This window comes from Acanthopagrus latus, chromosome 13 (assembly GCF_904848185.1).
Source record: "Acanthopagrus latus isolate v.2019 chromosome 13, fAcaLat1.1, whole genome shotgun sequence".
In the NCBI taxonomy this organism is placed as follows: domain Eukaryota; kingdom Metazoa; phylum Chordata; class Actinopteri; order Spariformes; family Sparidae; genus Acanthopagrus; species Acanthopagrus latus.
The window spans coordinates 8,504,882-8,523,806 of NC_051051.1; the positions used below are offsets into that span (position 1 = coordinate 8,504,882).

At 37.7% G+C, this 18,925-nt stretch overlaps 1 protein-coding gene across 2 annotated transcripts in view; it reads left to right on the forward strand.

The window, feature by feature from the left end:
• Nucleotides 1–13,510, forward strand: part of zbtb20 (zinc finger and BTB domain containing 20) — a 119,959-nt gene extending 106,449 nt beyond the window's left edge. For both annotated transcript variants that reach the window (XM_037119714.1, XM_037119715.1), the window contains exon 4: nucleotides 1,064–13,510. In XM_037119714.1, the coding sequence (XP_036975609.1) occupies nucleotides 1,064–1,599 (536 nt within the window). In that variant the 3' untranslated portion in view covers nucleotides 1,600–13,510. The remainder of the gene's footprint in view (nucleotides 1–1,063) is intronic.
• Nucleotides 13,511–18,925: the final 5,415 nt, after the last annotated feature.

Here is an 18,925-nt window from a genome sequence, read left to right on the forward strand (position 1 = left end):
ATATTATTCATCCATCAGAGATTCAGTGTGATTTAGCATTATATTGCATTGGACACGTAAATGGTCTATATTTCATTTAAAAGAAAGGTAATCGAGATGCAAATGTAACAAATTACATCTCAAAACCTCCAATCTCAACAGACTTTACTATAGAATGCAAATTGCCTAAAAATATGGATTTGTACTTTACACACTTCAACTAGCGAAAAGACTATGAACACACCAGCACTCACGCGACATGCAGTGGAGGTGTGGTGTCACGGGCTGCGAAAATGACAGCTTTTCAATTGTCTGAGTCGCTACTACCTCGACTTGGGAGAGCAAAAGAGTGAATTAATGTGATGAGCTGTAACTGCCCCTGATTGCTGACCATCCAGTGGGGCAGATCAGAGCAGAAAAACAAAGCAAACCAATAAAATGGATGAAATTGAATTACCGGCATCAAACAATCAAAGCAGGTAGCTGCACATGAATTAAATTACTCAGTGCAGCAGCAGCAAACAGATAGATAGATACACAGGACTTCATTAACTTGTATGATACAACTCGCCCGTACACAGTGTTGTCAGTCTCTCCGTCCACATGTTAGTTTGACTTGATTATTAATATGTTAATATTTGTCGCCCCGTAGCAGAGACAATTATGTAAAATGAGCCTGTATCTCAAACTGGAAAAATAGCGAATATATGCATAAATAATTTGGTTCTTGATCATATGAGAATTAACATTAATGTGTGTTCTTCCCATATTTTCTTGTGGGTCCACCTCTCTGTGTCTGCACAGTCATTACTGAATTTTTAGAAAATATCAATTGTACAGTCTTGTAATAACTGCTGCATTTTAGAGAAAGCTTTTTCTCACAAAGCATATGGCATCAAAACAAAACTTACACAGGTTTGAATAATTCTAGCCTGAGGTATGTTCCTGTACTGGAAGAGTAACATCTCTGGCTTCAGGCGTCTACTGTTGCTGCACAAGTTTTTCTATATTTTGTACACCTAATCCTCAAAATATGTCTTTTCTTTTTTTCCCCTTAATGCTTTTGTCTTGCATGTACATCCAGGTGAGAAGCCTCATCAGTGCAGCATCTGCTGGCGCTCGTTCTCCCTGAAGGATTACTTAATCAAACACATGGTGACACACACAGGGGTGCGGGCCTACCAGTGCAGCATCTGCAACAAGCGCTTCACCCAGAAGAGCTCTCTCAATGTCCACATGCGGCTGCACCGTGGAGAGAAGTCCTATGAGTGCTACATCTGCAAGAAGAAGTTCTCACACAAGACCCTGCTGGAGAGGCACATGGCCCTGCACAGCACAGGCAGCGCCATCACAGGCCTGTCGGGGAGTGCAGTTACCCCCGGCCCGGTCTCCATCCCCATCCCGATGGCTGTCCCCGAGCCTGGTGCTGGAGTGGTGGCCCTCGCCATGCCAGTGAGTGGAGGTGCTGGAGTAGGGGCTGGGGTTGGAACAGGAGTGGGTGTAGCCGCAGAAGCGAGCTGCCAAGAAGGGACCACCTACGTGTGCTCCGTCTGCCCTGCCAAGTTCGACCAAATGGAGCACTTCAATGACCACATGCGAATGCATGTCTCCGATGGATAAGTACTAATAGATAAACTTCTTTCAAAAAGAATGACAAATAAAATGGCACTAGATTTTCCTTTTCTTGTTTTGAGGTATGAAGAGTAATGAGTATAGACACTGGCACATTAAGTTTCCCAAAAAAAAAAGATTTTTTTTGTTTTTCTGTTATTCTAAAAGAAAAAAAAGATGGTGGCCTTAAGGCTTAGTAGTTTGATATTGATCTACTGGATGGATCCTAACTACAGGCCTCTAAATGTATGCTTTCCTAAAATACTGATTTATGTGTTGAACACTACCGAAAGGCCTACGAAAGAAACACATACACACAAACACACCTTTAGTGTAGATACGTCTGGATGAATATACACGTGCATATATGTTCGAGCGTTAGTGTATTTGCATGTGTCTGTCTGTTTGTCTGCGTGTGTGCGTGCTTGCGTGTGTGTGTGTGTGTGTGTGTGTGTGTGTGTGTACAATGCCATGAACCATAGATCATGGCAGTTGTGAACCCATACTGACCAGTTTGGAAACTATAGATGTCCAAGCTTACTGTGGTATAATTTACAACAACAATAACAAAAAAATCATCTGGGGTTGGGCTACAGATTCCCTCTAAAAAATACTGATGGTCACAAGATTGCCTTCTTCTGTAAAATAAAAAAAGGAGAGTAGTTAATTTGACAGTGGGTTTTATTTATTCCTATGGTATTAAGGGATTATAATGCAGCTGTTGTCAAGGTACCAATTTCAACCATTTTATTGAAATGTAACTTCCTGTCAGTGGTGACGGGGCAAATATTTCTCATTATTATGTTTTGTAATTGTTGTCCATGCATTCTGATGGTTACGTTTTTACTAAATTAAGGGGTGTGTTGACGAGACAGTATTTGAGCAAAAATATGTTTCTTTTTTTCTGAAGTTTGGAGTTTAACTCATTTGCATACACTGCCACTAATATCTTTAAAGACTGTTAAGGCTAGTAGACCTCTTCCATTTCAGAACACAAGAAAAAAAGAAAGATTCTTTTGCTGATGGTTTGTTTTTAGCCTTTGACATTCACAGTTCTGGCAGGCTGGCATATGCGACTAAACTCTCTCCTTCATAATTGCTGCTCCTCAACTTGCACCTGACTGTTATGGGATGTAGATTAAAAACAAGGATTTGTCACTTTAACAATTGTTTTTATTGAGCAGTCTACATGGTTTTAATTTGATGATCCAATTTTAATATTTGGGGTGGGGGTGAGGGTCTAGGCTAGTTGTTGATTGGAACAGTGTTAAAGAGGGAGGGATTTAATTTGATCAAATGGGAAATAAATGCCATCCTCATCCTAGAACCCTTGTATAACCACTTCAAACTATTGCAAAGCTATTTCAGCAAGTGAGAGCTAAATGCATTACTCTGTATGTTTTGGCTCTCCCTGAAGGTTCAAATGGCATGCAAACATTTTGGAAGAAAAATACAGTGTCAAAGCAAAACAAGTAGCTCCATTGAAATCACTCTGTTTGGTGATATACCACAAGTTGCAGATGGACGTTCTAGACAATAGTATACATTCCTGATTTTTCTAAAAAAAAACAAAAAAAAAACCTAGACACAGCATGTACAGAATCGATTTGGAAGCTAGTGTGCGCAAGTTGTCATCCATGCATCACATCACTTAAGGCTCATTTCTGATATTTGAATTGTTTTGTAATTGCTTTTTACTCGAAAATAGGACACACACACACACACACACACACACACACACACACACACACACACACACACACACACATGCAACTGCCTGCAACTGCAATCCGAAGGATTTGCTCATTTGTGTGAGCAAACACTTTTCGTAGTTGTATTGTTAAAAGAATAACTGCGTGCAGCGGTCTTACATGGACCCCGCTGTAGATTCAAAAAAAAAAAAACAAAGTGCTACTTTGCACATTTTCTTAAAAATGCCTGTGCTTAATATTTAATCATTTTCCTTAAATGAACTTCTATGATTTCTCTTTTATTCAATTTCAAAGGAAAAAAAAACATTTTTTTAAATCTTGATAAGTGGACTGCATTATTTTCTTGCATATATGTTGCACTGCTTAAACCAATAAGTGCACTACTGTTAACAGAGATATTATAGTTTTAGAAAAGAGGATTTTTTTTTTTAAATCTAACATTTGGTTGTAGAGTTCACATGTAATAGAATAGCTTTGTTTCAATTTATTCATTAGGTAATTCAGCGGTTCTTGGCTTTTGTTATTGCTTGCAGTTACCTACAGTATATACTCGTGCCGTGTTAATGCAAGCATTTATTTTTATTTAAATATGTACCATTACGTGTGCTCATCTACGTTTTTAACCTTTGAATTCATTCTTTTAAGGAGTCAGCTCCCTATAACAGTTATTCAAACACATTTCTTTATAAACAGACAGAATTTTTCCTGCAAGAACATCCAAGCCAAACAACATTAACAGTGAAACAACATTGAAACAGTAATAATAAACGCAACTCCCGTCCAATTTCGTTGGCGGAGCTAATAATAATAACTATTATTATATTATGAATAATAATAATAATACATTTATAATGTGTGTGTGTGTAACATAAATGATATGTGTGTCCTAGAACAACTTTCTGTGGGTTTAAAGGTGTTGGGAGGTGATGGAATGCAGCTTCTTTGATATCTGTCTGTCAGTTGTACACAGTTGTGTCCCTTCCTTAGTGTTCGTATGTCTGTGAGTGTCTGTGTGTGGTTATAGCCTAATCAAACTGTTGATAAGTGGAATATCTGAACTGTAGGGCTTCCTTAGCAATATGCAACGCAGGTACTATGAGAAGCAGCTCTCCAAACCTTTTGGGCTGATGTGGCACCTGTAATGATAACTTGTTCTGAGATTTGATTAAAGCCAGGGGGTCAAGTGCTGTTGACCACGCCGCACCCGTTTGGAGGAGTTGTGTCCAGCATTTTGATGCTAAACTTTGTATAATTGCTACTAGATTTCCTGCGGGGTCAAGTGAGGAACACGTGAGGCCTGGAGAGATTCAGTATCCTGGTTTCTCTTCGGCTAAAAAAAGAAAACACTGACCCGCACGTGACAAATACAGAGGAAAGAAAAAAAATCGCGAGGCTAGTCCGCAGTAAAAGTAGCACATTATTTAACATTTGATTGGGCCCGTCTCCTATGGTGTGCATATAAGCCTAAATTGTATGGTTCCTGTTTGTAGCTGTTGTTGCCAGGATGGCAATATTGCCGCATGCTAGTGCTATATTTGTCTCTACACAGCACGTGGAGGGTAATCTCATGCCTTAACAGACAATGCACTAAATAGAATATGTAAGCAACTGCCGAGATCTCTTTTCCAACAGTACTGCCACATGTATGGCACACAGCTCATGACGTCGGTGTTTGTTGTCTGTTCAGTACCAAGTTAAAACACTGCCAAAACGAACATCATCACTTCTTTCGAAAAAGCAAAGGCAGAGACATGAATTGAATTGTTTCAGTGTAATGTATGTATTCAGTGATCTAGCATTCCTTCATGGCACCTAAATTTTACATATTTTGTGTAAACACATATATCAAATGCACTATTGACTGTAGCTAGATGAGTACAACCAGCTTTGTGGTATCATTGGTCTAAATAGTAGGTTAAGTAGCTCGATGTTGGTTTTTTGAAATATTTGATTTCACAATTACACTATCAATCGTTTCTCTATCTTTTTTTGTTTTTGGAATAACAAAAGGTAGCCAATCTCAACGTGATCCGGATGAGGGCTAATAACTCGTCCCATTGTCAGTTGACTTCTTGTATCATAAGGTGTTTGATAGCAGACCGGGCTCGGAAAGGGGAAGAACTTTCTCTCCAGTGTGTCATACCGTGCTATAGCATATAACCCAGGCTTCCTCCCCCTGTTGCATTAGCATCACACGCCCTCTTCACTGTCCATAGTTATATATTCCTTATACTGCTTCTGCTACTCGTGGTGGTGCTTGATTCTCTTTTCTCAGTCGGTTGAAAAATTGTTGAAAAGTCGCAACATTATCCAGAAAATGAGTCCTTATCTCAATCGTGCTTCTTCTTCTAGTTGTTAGTTTTGAAAAAAAAAAAAAAATACAAGTCTAGGCTTTATGTTTGCAAAAGTGTTTGCATATTTTCCAGAACAAAACATATTGAAAGTAGATAATAGCCTTGAGCCTGCAGCTGTTTGTATTGTGTTTTCAAATATATTACTGTTCATGTTTTGTTTATCTTAGCGTAGAGACACAGGGTCTACAGTACATTGTTGTCCTTCTTGCAGTATGTTTAATTCATCGTTATACTTCTTTATTTCAGGCTTCCTCCTGCTTTTTTGTTTTTTAACGGTGATCATAGTGGTGTTGTTTATACATACATAGCTTCACGCGGCTGGATAAAAGGATAGTCAGTTATTGAGTCATATTTCACAGTTGTAATATACTATACGCTTATACGCTTTGCATTGAGATGAAAACAAGGAAGATAGTAATGGTGAGGGGTCGTGTTGAGTAACGGAACAGGTTTCATTTTATTCTAATAAGCATGTGTCTGTCTTCCCGTTCGTCTCTTTCAGTCTGTCTCCACACGTTTTAAGTCAGATTTGTTTTTATTTAATCGAAAAAGTCACAAAGTTAGAATACGGAAAACACATGGAACCGTTCAGAGGATAAACTGCATTTTTTTGGGCCTTTCTTCAGTACACATAAGAGTGAAATAAATAACTTCTTACAGATAGACTATATATATTTAAGTATCACCATCTCCACACAGATGAAGAATACATTTTCAGATAGTTTGATAAAGCAGCTAGAGTATACAGTACCTTGTGGGATATTGGGAATATGCCTATCAAGTGCCTATCAGTACATACAGCAACTATACAGAATATTCATAGTTTTTCTCTCCTACATTGCACAGATACAGTATATACACAATGGTCTATTAAAAAATATACTATTTATACTATTACTGCTAAGACCTGGTGGTTGTGAGTGCATCCTAAGAGAACCCTTTAAGAAGAAAAACCTGAAATGTTCTATACATATACAGTAAAAGGCTACATCCGCAAGTTTTATTTTTTATCTTACATTTATACATCTCGGAGGACTCAAAGATATTAAAATGCAATCACATGTTTTATCCTTCAAAAGAAATATACAAAATAGGTTTGCGTGGGAAAAAAATACATATTTAAAAAAAATCGAATGACCGGTTCCTCTTTTTTCCTTTCATGTTGCTCTCTTTCTCTCTCTCCCTCTCTGTCGGTGTTTTTTTTTTTTTTTTTCTGCCGTTTGCAAACAAGCCATATACTGTACTGTATGTTTGTGGGGGGAAGAGGGCAGTGGCACTCTGTGAACAGCAGAGGGAGCTACACATCAACAGGAAGAGGTGAAAGTTAACATGCCACTGTCTGCCACAGTGAACGAAAATCCACGTCAAAACTGGATTTTGTTTTTTGAAAGAATTGTTGGTGAACATAACCATTCTTCACAGTTTAATGGCATCTATGAGCATGGCAGTGGTTACCTCCAGTCACACACTGCTTGCAAGGCAGCTGCTCTGATAGCTTTTGCCCTTTGACCTCGATGACGGGCCCTTCCACATGCAAGCCGGTGCCCAATTTCCCCACAACGACCATTAAAGTTTTATCGTATCTGTTTTTCTGTACAGCTTGAAATTGTAAAGGGCAAGCAATGAGCGACGTGAAAGGGAAGAGAGAGACGGTCATTAAACGTTAGACTCACAGTAGATATTTATAACGGCTACTTTGGAGGCAAAATGAGATTACGAATTGAACGTTTTTTTTGGCAACACACACCCTCACACACACAAGCACACAGCATTCGAATGTCTTGGAAGTGGTCGGTTTAGCAACATGGAAAATGAAATGAAAAATATAGTAGAGTGAAGTTTCAGGATTGAGTGGCTGCGAGATAAAAGGGTTTTTTGGGGGGGGGATGGCTTATTATTCCGTCCCCTGTGGACTAATTACCACAGTTTTCTCTCTAACCTTCTCCAGCCTAGTTACTGTGCCAAATTTAGGGGGGAAAAAAAAGACACTTTTTTAAAATTATGCCACTATTGTTAAATTAGATGTGGCGACCGGGCGGTGAAATGAAAAAGGAATCTTTTTTAAGTGACAACATAAACTTATTTTAACGGCAAATGCGCGCGTCATACCAAAAGCGAGTGATTGCCTTCATTTTGAGTCTTTAAATCCTCCATGATACATAGTTTCCGAGAAAAAAATAGGAGAAAACAGCTATGATTAACAAAAAGCACATGTTGAAGGCTTAGTTTCACACACATTTAATGTCAAAACAAAGCATTGGTAATAATAACAATAATATAGGCAATGTGATACAGCTAGTCCCTGTCATCCAACACAGGCAGCATCGGTTCACATTTTTACACTCGGACTTTCAGATTTTGATATTTGAGCTTCACACACTGACACACACACACACACACACTCACAGTGAAGCTGCTGTACAACACAGCTAAACTAAGCTATAGAAACATCTAGATTCTATCATCACTTTCTCCGAACATGCAGTTATTACACTACCCAGATGAGGTTTTTTCAATAAAACATCATCGTCAGGTATCTACCATCATCAGATCAGTCCAAATGAAGCATGCAGTCCTGTCTACACAGCTTTTTTCCTGTGGTGGTGAGGGGGGGTTGTTGTTTTTGTTGGAGCACAAACTATATTTTGAGTCTCCCTCGATAACAGGCTTTCTGTATCCTTTTTTTTTCTTTTTTTTTTAATCGCAGTGGTGAGGAGACTTGGGTGTGATTTAGCCTCTGAAGACTAAACTCTTTGTGTTCGCGTTCATCGTTTTTTTGGCTAAGTCCAGCTTGATGAGACGATTAGTTTAAAAGGAAAAAAAAAAAAAAGGTGTGCGGCAGCAGCAACATGCATTCCTGTTCAAGTCCAGAGCATTCCAACTTCTAGTCTGGCATTTGTTTTCCACACTTAACTAACCTAACATTTTGGAGGATTTCCAGCGCTTGATTGTTTTACAGATCTGTTGGACATTTGATTATGTAGTAGCAAACATTGCCCGTGACATCAAAGTTTAGTATATTTCCTAACAAATAGATTCCTTTTTTTAAAAAGAAATCTCATCTCGCCACGAGATCACAAACCTCACAAAGCCTTGAGCTTGTGCGGACCGGTTCTATAGACAACATGCACTATACCATCACTCTGTTTCTCTATACGTAGGTCACCTTTTGATAGTGCAGACATGTCAAAATAAATCATGAAAGAGAAAGCTCTTCTTCACCACGATGTTGGTCACTGTCTCAGCCAGCACGTAGTCTGCCTGCCACCAGGGACACGCAGCAGACTTAGATTAAAAACATTTTAGCACTGTAATGTTCCTACAGGGGCCGGTGGTGGTAATTAGTCAAACGGGGCCATGCTAATCATTAGGAGTCAAATAGGGGGGGAAAGAAATCTGTACTAGACAATGTTTGTTTTCACAAACCAAAGAAAGGGTTAAGATAATTTAAGTTTTATGGAGAAAATGATTTTGTATGTGTGTGGGGTTCTTACGATTGGGCTCGATTGCTACAAGTTGTGTTTTGTTTGTTTTTTGTTGTTTTTCTTCTCATTGCAGGGTGCTTGTGAAAAATGCATCTATGTTTTTTTTTGTTTTTTTTTTGTCACTTGATCGGTTGTTTATAGTTTTTTTGTGGTTACTGGGTTAATTTGCCTATTGTAGACCAAAATAGATTTTTTTTCCTTTTATAAGAAATGCAACAAAACATAAAAATGAATCTGACACAGTAGCTGTGATGTAAACTATCGCATGTTAAAAGGTTGTAAATGTTGCATTGTTCCTCTGGCGAAAACATAACAGTCAGTAATCATTGGTTATGTCTTCTAACACACACATTTAGCACATCAGTGTAGACCTGTTCACCCACACACTCGGATTAAATAGTTTTGTTCTAGCAGTTTTACTCAAATATTGGCACCGTCTAATATTTTAAAGGCTGTCCCTGAAATACTAATCTGACATTATTGTGACTTAGAGTACATTTAGCCATTTATACTTGAGATGGACCAAGATGTTAAGTTTGCACATATTTGTAGGTTGTTTTATGAAGCCAAAAAAAAAAGAAAACGAAAGAGAATAACGATACACTCTCTAAGCAAATGTCACAGTCGTTCATGTTCACTGAACAAAATACAAAAAAAGAAAAAAAAAAGAAAGCATCAGAGCCAGCCATCACTACATGATAAAAATTAATCCAAAACCAAACCCGTAACATGAATTTAGATATCACAATGTGGTCCAAATATTTATGAAAGTGATTATATATTTTTGTAATGACGACACACATCATCTGCGAGCGGAATGTAAACCATTTGGCTAAAAATCTGACAATATTTTATTACTGTAAGGTCTCGGTGAATCTGCTGTATATTTTTCATCCTGTGTGTTTCAAAATAGGAAATTTGAATTACTGTAATTCGGGCGACGTTTTGTACCTTGGGTGAGGACAGAATTTCTCAAAAATCACAAATAAGAAATAACACATGTCCTAATCAAAGCAGCTTAGGTTGTTTCTTTTGTTTTTTCATCTGGCTTTTCAGGCTTTTTTGCTGCCATATCTTTGTATGTAGATGCTTCTGTAAACATGCACTTGAGTTGAACTATGAGATGTGCTTATAAATATGTGTATATTTTGTCAGGCTCTTTTTCTGGCCTACGTTAGCTCGATATTTTATTATTTTTTTCTTCCCTAAGAAATACTTCTCCTATATAGCTATGAACTTGGCAGAAGTGGAGCTGTTGTAGTAAAGGTAGTTAACATCACAACTAAGCAAACCCTGAAATATATGCTGCAGTAATGTGTTTTCAGTTTGTTTTTTTGATAATTTATGCTCCAAGTTGGTTTGTATTTTATTATTATTATTGTTATGAAACAAGCTTGTTTGAAATGTGTTGACTGCTGTTTTGAAATAGGGGATAAAGATTCTTTCTTTCTTTTTTTTTCTTAAATGTATGTGCAAGGACGTTTTTTCTTTTCTTTTTTTGATAATATGATTTGTCAAACACTGGACTGGAGTGAGTTTTCCAACATTTCCAAGTTGAGAGATGTATTTGACAGACATAAACTGCACAGACAACACCCGTTAGCACAGATGTGAGCTGACAGACAAAAAAAAAAAAAAAAAAGCACATCCTCCCAGCTGTACAAGGGGGAGGGTGACTAACATGGCCGCCATCCTCCCGCTCAAAATAGGAGTCATTTTAGATGTAAGAAGTTCAGACATTTCCTTTGTGCTGGTTAATTGCATTCATTGGGGTGATGGGTTATGTATAATAGGAAATATTTAGTAGGGTCTTTTTTTTTCTTCTTTTCCTTCCAAATTCTCGCATGGCATCGACTGGTGACGGATGAGGTTTTTTTTTTTTTTTTTTTTTTTTTTTAAACTTCCTTTTCTGAAAAAGAGAAAAAAAATCTCATGAATATTTCAGAAAAAAAAAATAGAGAATCGTAAAGGGATACCACTCGACAGCTATCCAGTCATGAAAAAAATCACCTGGTGTGTTCTTGCTATGGTAGAGCAGATATGACAGTTGAGTCTCATTACACCAACCACCACTTCTCAAACCAGAAAAGAGATTTGCACTAGACTTATTTTGGTCTTCTTCTATCTAAAGCAATATAATTCACTAAACACATTTTCAAACCATAGTATGTGACAGTTGTCGTAAAATGGTGATATTTGACATGTTTTTGATTTGTTTTTCTTTTTGTATTCAAAGGTACAGAATTGGTCACCTTTTTTAAATGATATCCACATGTTGTTGTTTGTAGCAGGGTCTCTTTCTTTTCTTCTTCTTCTTTTTTATCCAGCAGTACCCATGAGTATTAGTGTCCAGATTTTGAGGGGCATTAAAAACTGTTGTTTCCTCTTGTGATTGTTTTGGACAAATCAAGCAGCTCTTGCAGATCTGAAGTGAGAGACGGGATGTATGAGGGATGGAATCATTTCCCGCGAGTCTTCATCACGCAGCCGGCAACGTTATTTAAAGAGAAACACAAATACCAAAAGATAAAACCCCAGCTTTGTCCACTGTCGTGCACACCTTTTCTCCTTAAAAAAGAAATCTTCTCTGCATATTTGGTCACTTTGAGTGCTTTTTTCCCCCGCTGGGACGTTACTAAGATTAAAAAGAAAATGAATAAAAAAAATAAATAAGATGCTTTAAAGTGAAACAATAACGCTTGTTAGAGGAAGAAAAATAAATCCGCACCTTTTTTCGTCGTACGAACACAGCATTATTGGCCACGTATGTAGAGAATCCACCAAAATGTACCATACCGTCATCCTTTTTCCGCGAGGTCGCTCACGACAGCAGTAATTACCGACCTTAACGTCGTTATTTTGTTGATGGATAAATGTAAATTTTCTCTCAATAATTCACAAATGGCAAAACTTCTTCACCATTTTATCTGGATGTAGTAGCTTTTCCTGTTTTTCACCGCTTTGTGGTGTTGTTGAAAGATGTTGCGGTTTGTCTAAATATGTTGCGTGTTAGAGGAAGCATAAGTATGTGCCTTCTTGTAATCTCCTTGGTGAGCTTGTTATTATTGAGAAGCTGAAGCCAGCCAATTGTGTTTGCACTAAAACCAAATTGCTTTTGTGATGTAGACTATTTAAGCAAGCTTGTTGCGTCACTTTAACCGTACAGTATGCATGAGGGTGAAATTGGTAAGTCTAGGGCTAGAGCTCTCATCTGTTGACCTGTAAACCAGTGCAGCTTAGAGGATCTTGTGAATATATCTTGGCTTAGTTTCACATTCAGTTTTTCAAATTCCATCTCCTTTTACTCATCAAAGTTTGTCACAGTTTCAACGGTTCAAAACAACAACAACAACGAAAAAAATCTAAGAAAAAAACGAGAAAAAAAAAGCAAATAACACATACCATGAATACAATACAGCTTTTACTTTCACATGCCACAGTTAGAGAGTTACACAACTGCAGTAGGGATATTCATTTTTCTCTGAATCATGGGAATGCATGAGTATACGAGGTCGCCTCAAGACTATTGGTCAAATTAATTTAGGTTGTTTTTTTTTTTTTTCCTTTGTTTTTTTTTTTGTTTTTGAAAACTTGTATTTATTACATATTTTGTTGACATCTAAGAAAAAGGCCTACATGCTTTGAGTCTTACAAATGCACCTTATTCATGTCAGTCCATGTGGGGAAAAAAAAAGAAAAAAAGAAAAAAAAGAGGCTGGCAAATGTAATATCTCTGATTTAGCACCTTACTACACAGCATGTTTTCACTTTATGCCAGTTTAGCTATTCTTCCATATGTATGAGTTCAAAAATAAATATTAAAAAAAAAAAATCTCATTAATTTGTGAAATTTGTTTCATGGGATGTGCCAAAGTTTGGAGGCGATCTCCCAAGTGTTTATGCTTATCATTTTCTTTTTTTTTTCTTTTTTCTCCTCCTCCTTCAGTTATAGCAATGGTATGTCAAAAACTTTCCTATAACAGTGTGTGGAATCAATTTATCTCAGCAAACAGTATCATTACTTGCCATTTTACAATAAGCCCTGTATTTCACATATATTTACCAGTGATGTGTATTTGTTATTATAAAGAAAATAGCCGTAAAAGCTTCATTATGTTACATAATATTGTGACTTTTTTCGAAAAACTGTGAAGACTTATCTTGCATATACTTTATACAGAAGTATTAAGCCTTAATACAAAAGACTAAAAAAAGTGTGGAAGAATAAACTGATTGTTGCTAAGTAAGGATGATTTTTGTAAATGTTACCAGCACTTTTTTTGTAATTTTCACTCTCTGAGGTATTGTACAAGTTCAAGCTGTTTGTGAAGTTTGATTATGAAGGAATAAAAACTAGTACTTTCCTGTACTTCACAGAAAGTCTTGTTGCTGTTTTATTTTTCATCCCTCTCTCTCTCTCTCTTTCCGTGTGTCTCTCTCTGTCTCTTTCCATCTGTCTCGCTCTCAGTGTTTTATTTTTTTTTAATAAATATATTTTTTGTCTAGAAACACACACGGACAGTAACCTTTTTGGCTTTAAAAAAAAGTTTATGCAGTAAGGCTTCCACACGCGACCCTTCACATGACTGCACTGCCAAAATCTGCAAACTGACTTCCACCGAGTGCCAGTGGATAGATAAGATCAGGAACTACACCACTTACAGTTTGAGTCATTTCTTAAGTAATGAAAGTCGGGGGGAAAAAAGAAATCTCTGATTGCAGCCTGTTGAAATGTGAATATTTTCTGGCGTCTTTAAAAGTAAACTGAGTGCCTTTGGGTCGTGGACAAAACGAGACATTTGGGGACGAAACGCTGATCGACATCTGTTGAGTGTTTTTCTGACATTTTATAAACCAAATAGCTAATTGAAAAATCAAAAGATTAATCGAGAACAGGAATAATTTAGAGAGATAGATAGATAGATAGATAGATAGATAGATAGATAGATAGATAGATAGATAGATAGATAGATAGATAGATAGATAGATAGATTCCACATTTTATAAACCAAACAACTAATCGATTAATCTTGAAAGTAATTCACAGATATTATTTGACGATGACTGCAATGATTAGTTGTGATCTTTCACGGTAACTGCCAACATTTGTGATAAATGATTAAGCGATTTGGAGATGCTTTTTGTAGATTCATTCGCTTTTTAGAAGTGAATATTTTCTGGGTTCTTTTCTCCATTATGACAGTAAACAGATGATTTTTTGGGGGGTTGCTGAGAAAATGAGACACTTGAGGACATTGTTATTGGACTTTTGGGGAAAAACACTGATTAGAGAGTTGCAATGATTACTTGTCAACTATGAAATTAATCTTAATTCTCATGGTCCAGTAATCGGTTTGAGATTTATTTTTTCCTTTGAGAAGAAAGTCCAAATGTTGTGATTCCAGATTCTTAAACGTGAACATTTTCTGATTTCTTCACTCCTCTTTGACAGTAACTACATTTCTCGGGTTGTGCACCGAACAAGACATTCGGGGATCATGTTGGGCTTTTGGGAAACATTTCATACACTCGTGGATAGATAGCTGCAACGATTGGTCGTCGACTATCAAATGAATTGCAAACTGTTTGGGTAAATTATCGGTTTGGAGGCATTTTTTTGTGTGTGAATATTTTCTGGTTTCTTCACTCCTGTGTGACAGTTAAACTAATTGTGTGGGGTGTGTGTGGACAGAAGATATTTGAAGATGTCGTCTTGGACTTTTCGGGAATCATGAGCCACATTTTTCACCATTTTCTCACATTTTCTAAATCCAACAGCTCATCAATTAGTCGAGAAATGGTTGTTGGTCAGACAGACAGACAGACAGACAGACAGACCCCAGATAGATAGATAGATAGATAGATAGATAGATAGATAGATAGATAGATAGATAGATAGATAGATAGATAGATAGATAGATAGATAGATAGATAGGCTGAATTGAAGCCCACAGTTAATATTAGCCTGTTGGGCTGTCGATTCCAAATACAGTTGGAAGTGACGAGATCCTGAACAACAGGCTGGACGGTATCCCAGAATGCACTGGACAGAAGGCAGGAAACACCCTGGACAGGCGAGCCAGTCCATTACAAATCTAACAGTGATTAATCAACAATCGCAGTCACACCTCACTTCACGCCTACTGTACGGGCGATTCAAGAGTGCAGTCCACTTCAATCACGAGTGTTTGGACAGTGGGAGGACGCGGATGCAGCCAACATGTGAACTCTGCACAGGAGAGAGTTTCCAGGAGCTGAAAAAGCCCGGGTCAGTCCTGCTGGGAGCGAGGTGTCTGAGCTGCACACACAGAATAATGGGCCGTGCATGGTTTATTTTCACACTCCGACCGGCCTGCTGCATGTGGAACGTGTCAGTACCAGCTTTTAGAAGACCATAAATACAAAAACCAGCTCCACAAAAATGAGACACAGCGATGTGCTCCAGTAAAAGTCATCAAGCATATAGTGATAATGATTACAACCTCCTTTAACTGTGTTGGGATATTGAAAACCTACCAAAGTCAATTTTTAATTAGATTTTTGACATTAAAGGGGCATTGTATTGTTTTTTGGGGAACAAATAAAAACTCAGAATTGTAATATTTATGATATTAATGATGTAGTTCTACAATCTCAGGTTGTTTTTTTCTCATTTCTCAGAGGAGAATAAGGTCCCCAGAATACTGTTTGAAGCTAAAAAGGCGGCAGGGTCCGCCACATAAACAATGTAAAACAGTATGAAACTGTGTTGTCCTTTACGGTCAGCTTGTTTATTCAGATGATTCAGTCATGAAAATGAAGAGAGCTTGTTTATTTAGTTTGTTGTAGTTTTAATGAAGATGAAAGTGTATTCCCAAAAAACTACATAGTTCACCTTTAATGACAACTACATTTTGTCTTTTATTTAAAAAGTCCAACATAATTGTTTCTCTTAGAGCAGAAAACACATAATGTTCTGTTTGATTTCACATATTCCTCACATCTCAAGTCAGAGATGCTGGTTTTCTTCATTTTTCGAAAGTGGTTTGTTAAGTCAAATTTCAATGAATTTGTGTTGAGATCAGCTGATACATTAAGTGTTAAAGTAAAGGAATTTATTGAATTCCACTGCAGACATACATTTGTAGAATAGAAATGCTTCCTTACATTTAGAATAAAGCCAGAGGATAAAAAGAGGAGAGGAAGCAGACAAAGAAGAGGCTCTGTGCTGTATTCAAATCCTGGATTCAGTTTGTATTGAAATATCGTTTTAAAAGATTTATTTGGTGGAATAAATTAGAAGTGTTTATGAATCCAGAATGAGCTTGTCTGAGGAAAAAAGATGGTGGCTTCGCGCTGCCGTGCCTTCTTTTTTTTTTTTTTATTCTCTGATTATTTATTTCACTCCGGACTGCCTCATTTTTCTTTTTCTTGCGTTCAGGTTTATATATCGGCTAAAACCACACTTTTGACATCAGTGAAAAATACAGGGGAGGCCTCATCATTAAGAAAATGATTTGTGATTTTTATCATTTCTTTCTTTTTCTTTTTTTTAAATGCATATTTTTTTCATCCCATGTCAAGTTAATATGCACCTGATCATAAACTGCGAGATGTATTCTTTCTGCGACAGGCAAATCATAACAGTTTTGAGGTGAATTCATGGCAAAAACTGATATAAATGATCCTTTAATAACCCAGACACTGTGCGTGCTCCTTTGTTCATGCATATTTTATTATTCTTTTTGATTCGGTCATAGTGATATATCGTGCTCTTTTTTTCTGCACAGGGGGGTCAGCAAACATAACTCAACATCCTATAACCTATCAGCATGTGTAAACTGGAGTTAACCAATTAGAAGGCCCGCAGCACCTGCAGCAGGTACACAGTGTACCTTCAGACTGCAGGTGTTCACGGTGATACTGCGCGCGCCTCCAGTCGCTTGGCGCACATCCTCTTGTCCACACGCTGTCAGTGTGTCCTGGTAACAAGATAAATCACACTACACACACTCCTCATTGACAAACTCGGGCGCGCGCAGAGGAAGGTGCGTGAACGCGGAAGTGGCACACTCGTTTGCCGCAGGCGCCCCCTGCTGTCAGGTGTCCGCATCTCAGGACGAGCAGAGGATTACAATCATGGAGGAGTGGACTGGAACTTCCGCGTCTGTGCGAAGGGGTCACCCCTAAAATATGTCACTGACGTTTCACAGGAAATGCTCCTTCTTCTTTTTTTCTTCTTCTTCTAATTGGTTAAAGTCGGTGGAGGAAGAAAATGATCTGTGTTTCAGCAGAGCTGACAAAAAACATCTGATAACCTGATGATTATCTCGCAGTAAATCTACACAAGCACAAGTCCAGTGGGTGTGAGTTGCCATCCGATCTCTGTCTGTAGATATGACTTGTGGAAGAAGTATTTATCTAACCAAACCTTCACCACTCTGCTCCCTGTCACGCCTCAAACTCATATTTGTTCTAACATGCTTGAAGTCAACCCAGGACACACAACCAAGTCCATTCATGCTCTGTGGTGAGAATCCACACACCGCATCTAGCATCTTTAATGACTGCTGTCACTAGTTTCATTTGAAGCATACAAGTACAGTGCATCCTGTAGTGTGATAACTCTGCATTGCAGGGTCTGGTACATTTTTGACCTATATATTCTGATTTCTGAGCAACATGATGCACAACTTTTTCTTTTTTATTCCTTTGATATTCCTACAAAGCATAATGAATTGCATGCTGGAAGTGAATACCTGTACACACTTATTCATGTTCATGTCATGATTTAAGTAAGACCTTTGGCACAAATGCAATTGCAGCTTTTACCTACATAAATATAACTTTGGACGATAGTGTTGGGCAAGGTACTTATACAATGTAATACATATTACTAGTTACTATTTAAATGTCACATTTTCTTCAATTACAATCTGCACATAGTAATGCATTACAGTAGTTCTGCGTAAAAGTGTTAACTGGAGCACTATTTTGTGTTATGCGTCATTTTTGTACATGATACAACACTGATTAAGCTCACAACTGCAGCACCTAATGATCATTTAACCTTTTTTCATGATTTCATGCTTAAATGTGAAACATGATCACAATTTCCCTTAGCCTAAAGTGACATTTCCCACTTGCTTGTTTTGTCAAGCCAACAGCCAGATCCAACTGCAAAAAAGCCTTCCTTTTACAATCATGATTTACAAAAATAAAAATGCAGCAAATCCTGATATTTAAGACGTTGGAACCAGAGATTTTTCTTAAAACTGACTCAAATGGTGGATTTTCAAAATAGTTGGCAACTAACTTAATTTGATCCAAGTGATTTATCCCTGCAGTGCTAATTCACATACACAATGTGACTCTCATGAGCATTTCCCCATTTGTGCTAGAGTAACTGAGCCTACAGGCTTTAAAGACTCTCAGATTTCCTCTGAAAGTTGTCCAAGTAAAACAAAATACAGCTTCCTGGAGCAAGAAAATTGCCAAGTTTCATCCCCAGGATAGTGACAAGACTCAACCATCTTTCTCTGGGAAGTCACATTTGGGCGCTTTAAACAAAATGCAGTAACTTTAAAGCAACACAAAACAAAATTCATTATACCCTACTGACTTCTTCAGTAACACTCAGGTGTTGTACTACAATCCTAGTAATGACTACGGTCAAACCAGGAAGGCTCAGGAGGAGATAAGTGGGAGTAAATATAGCAGTTGGGTGTAATCCACTTTGTGCATTTCATTATCCAGCATGTGCTCATCTCATGCACTGACAGTAGAGGAGACAGTTTGACAGTGG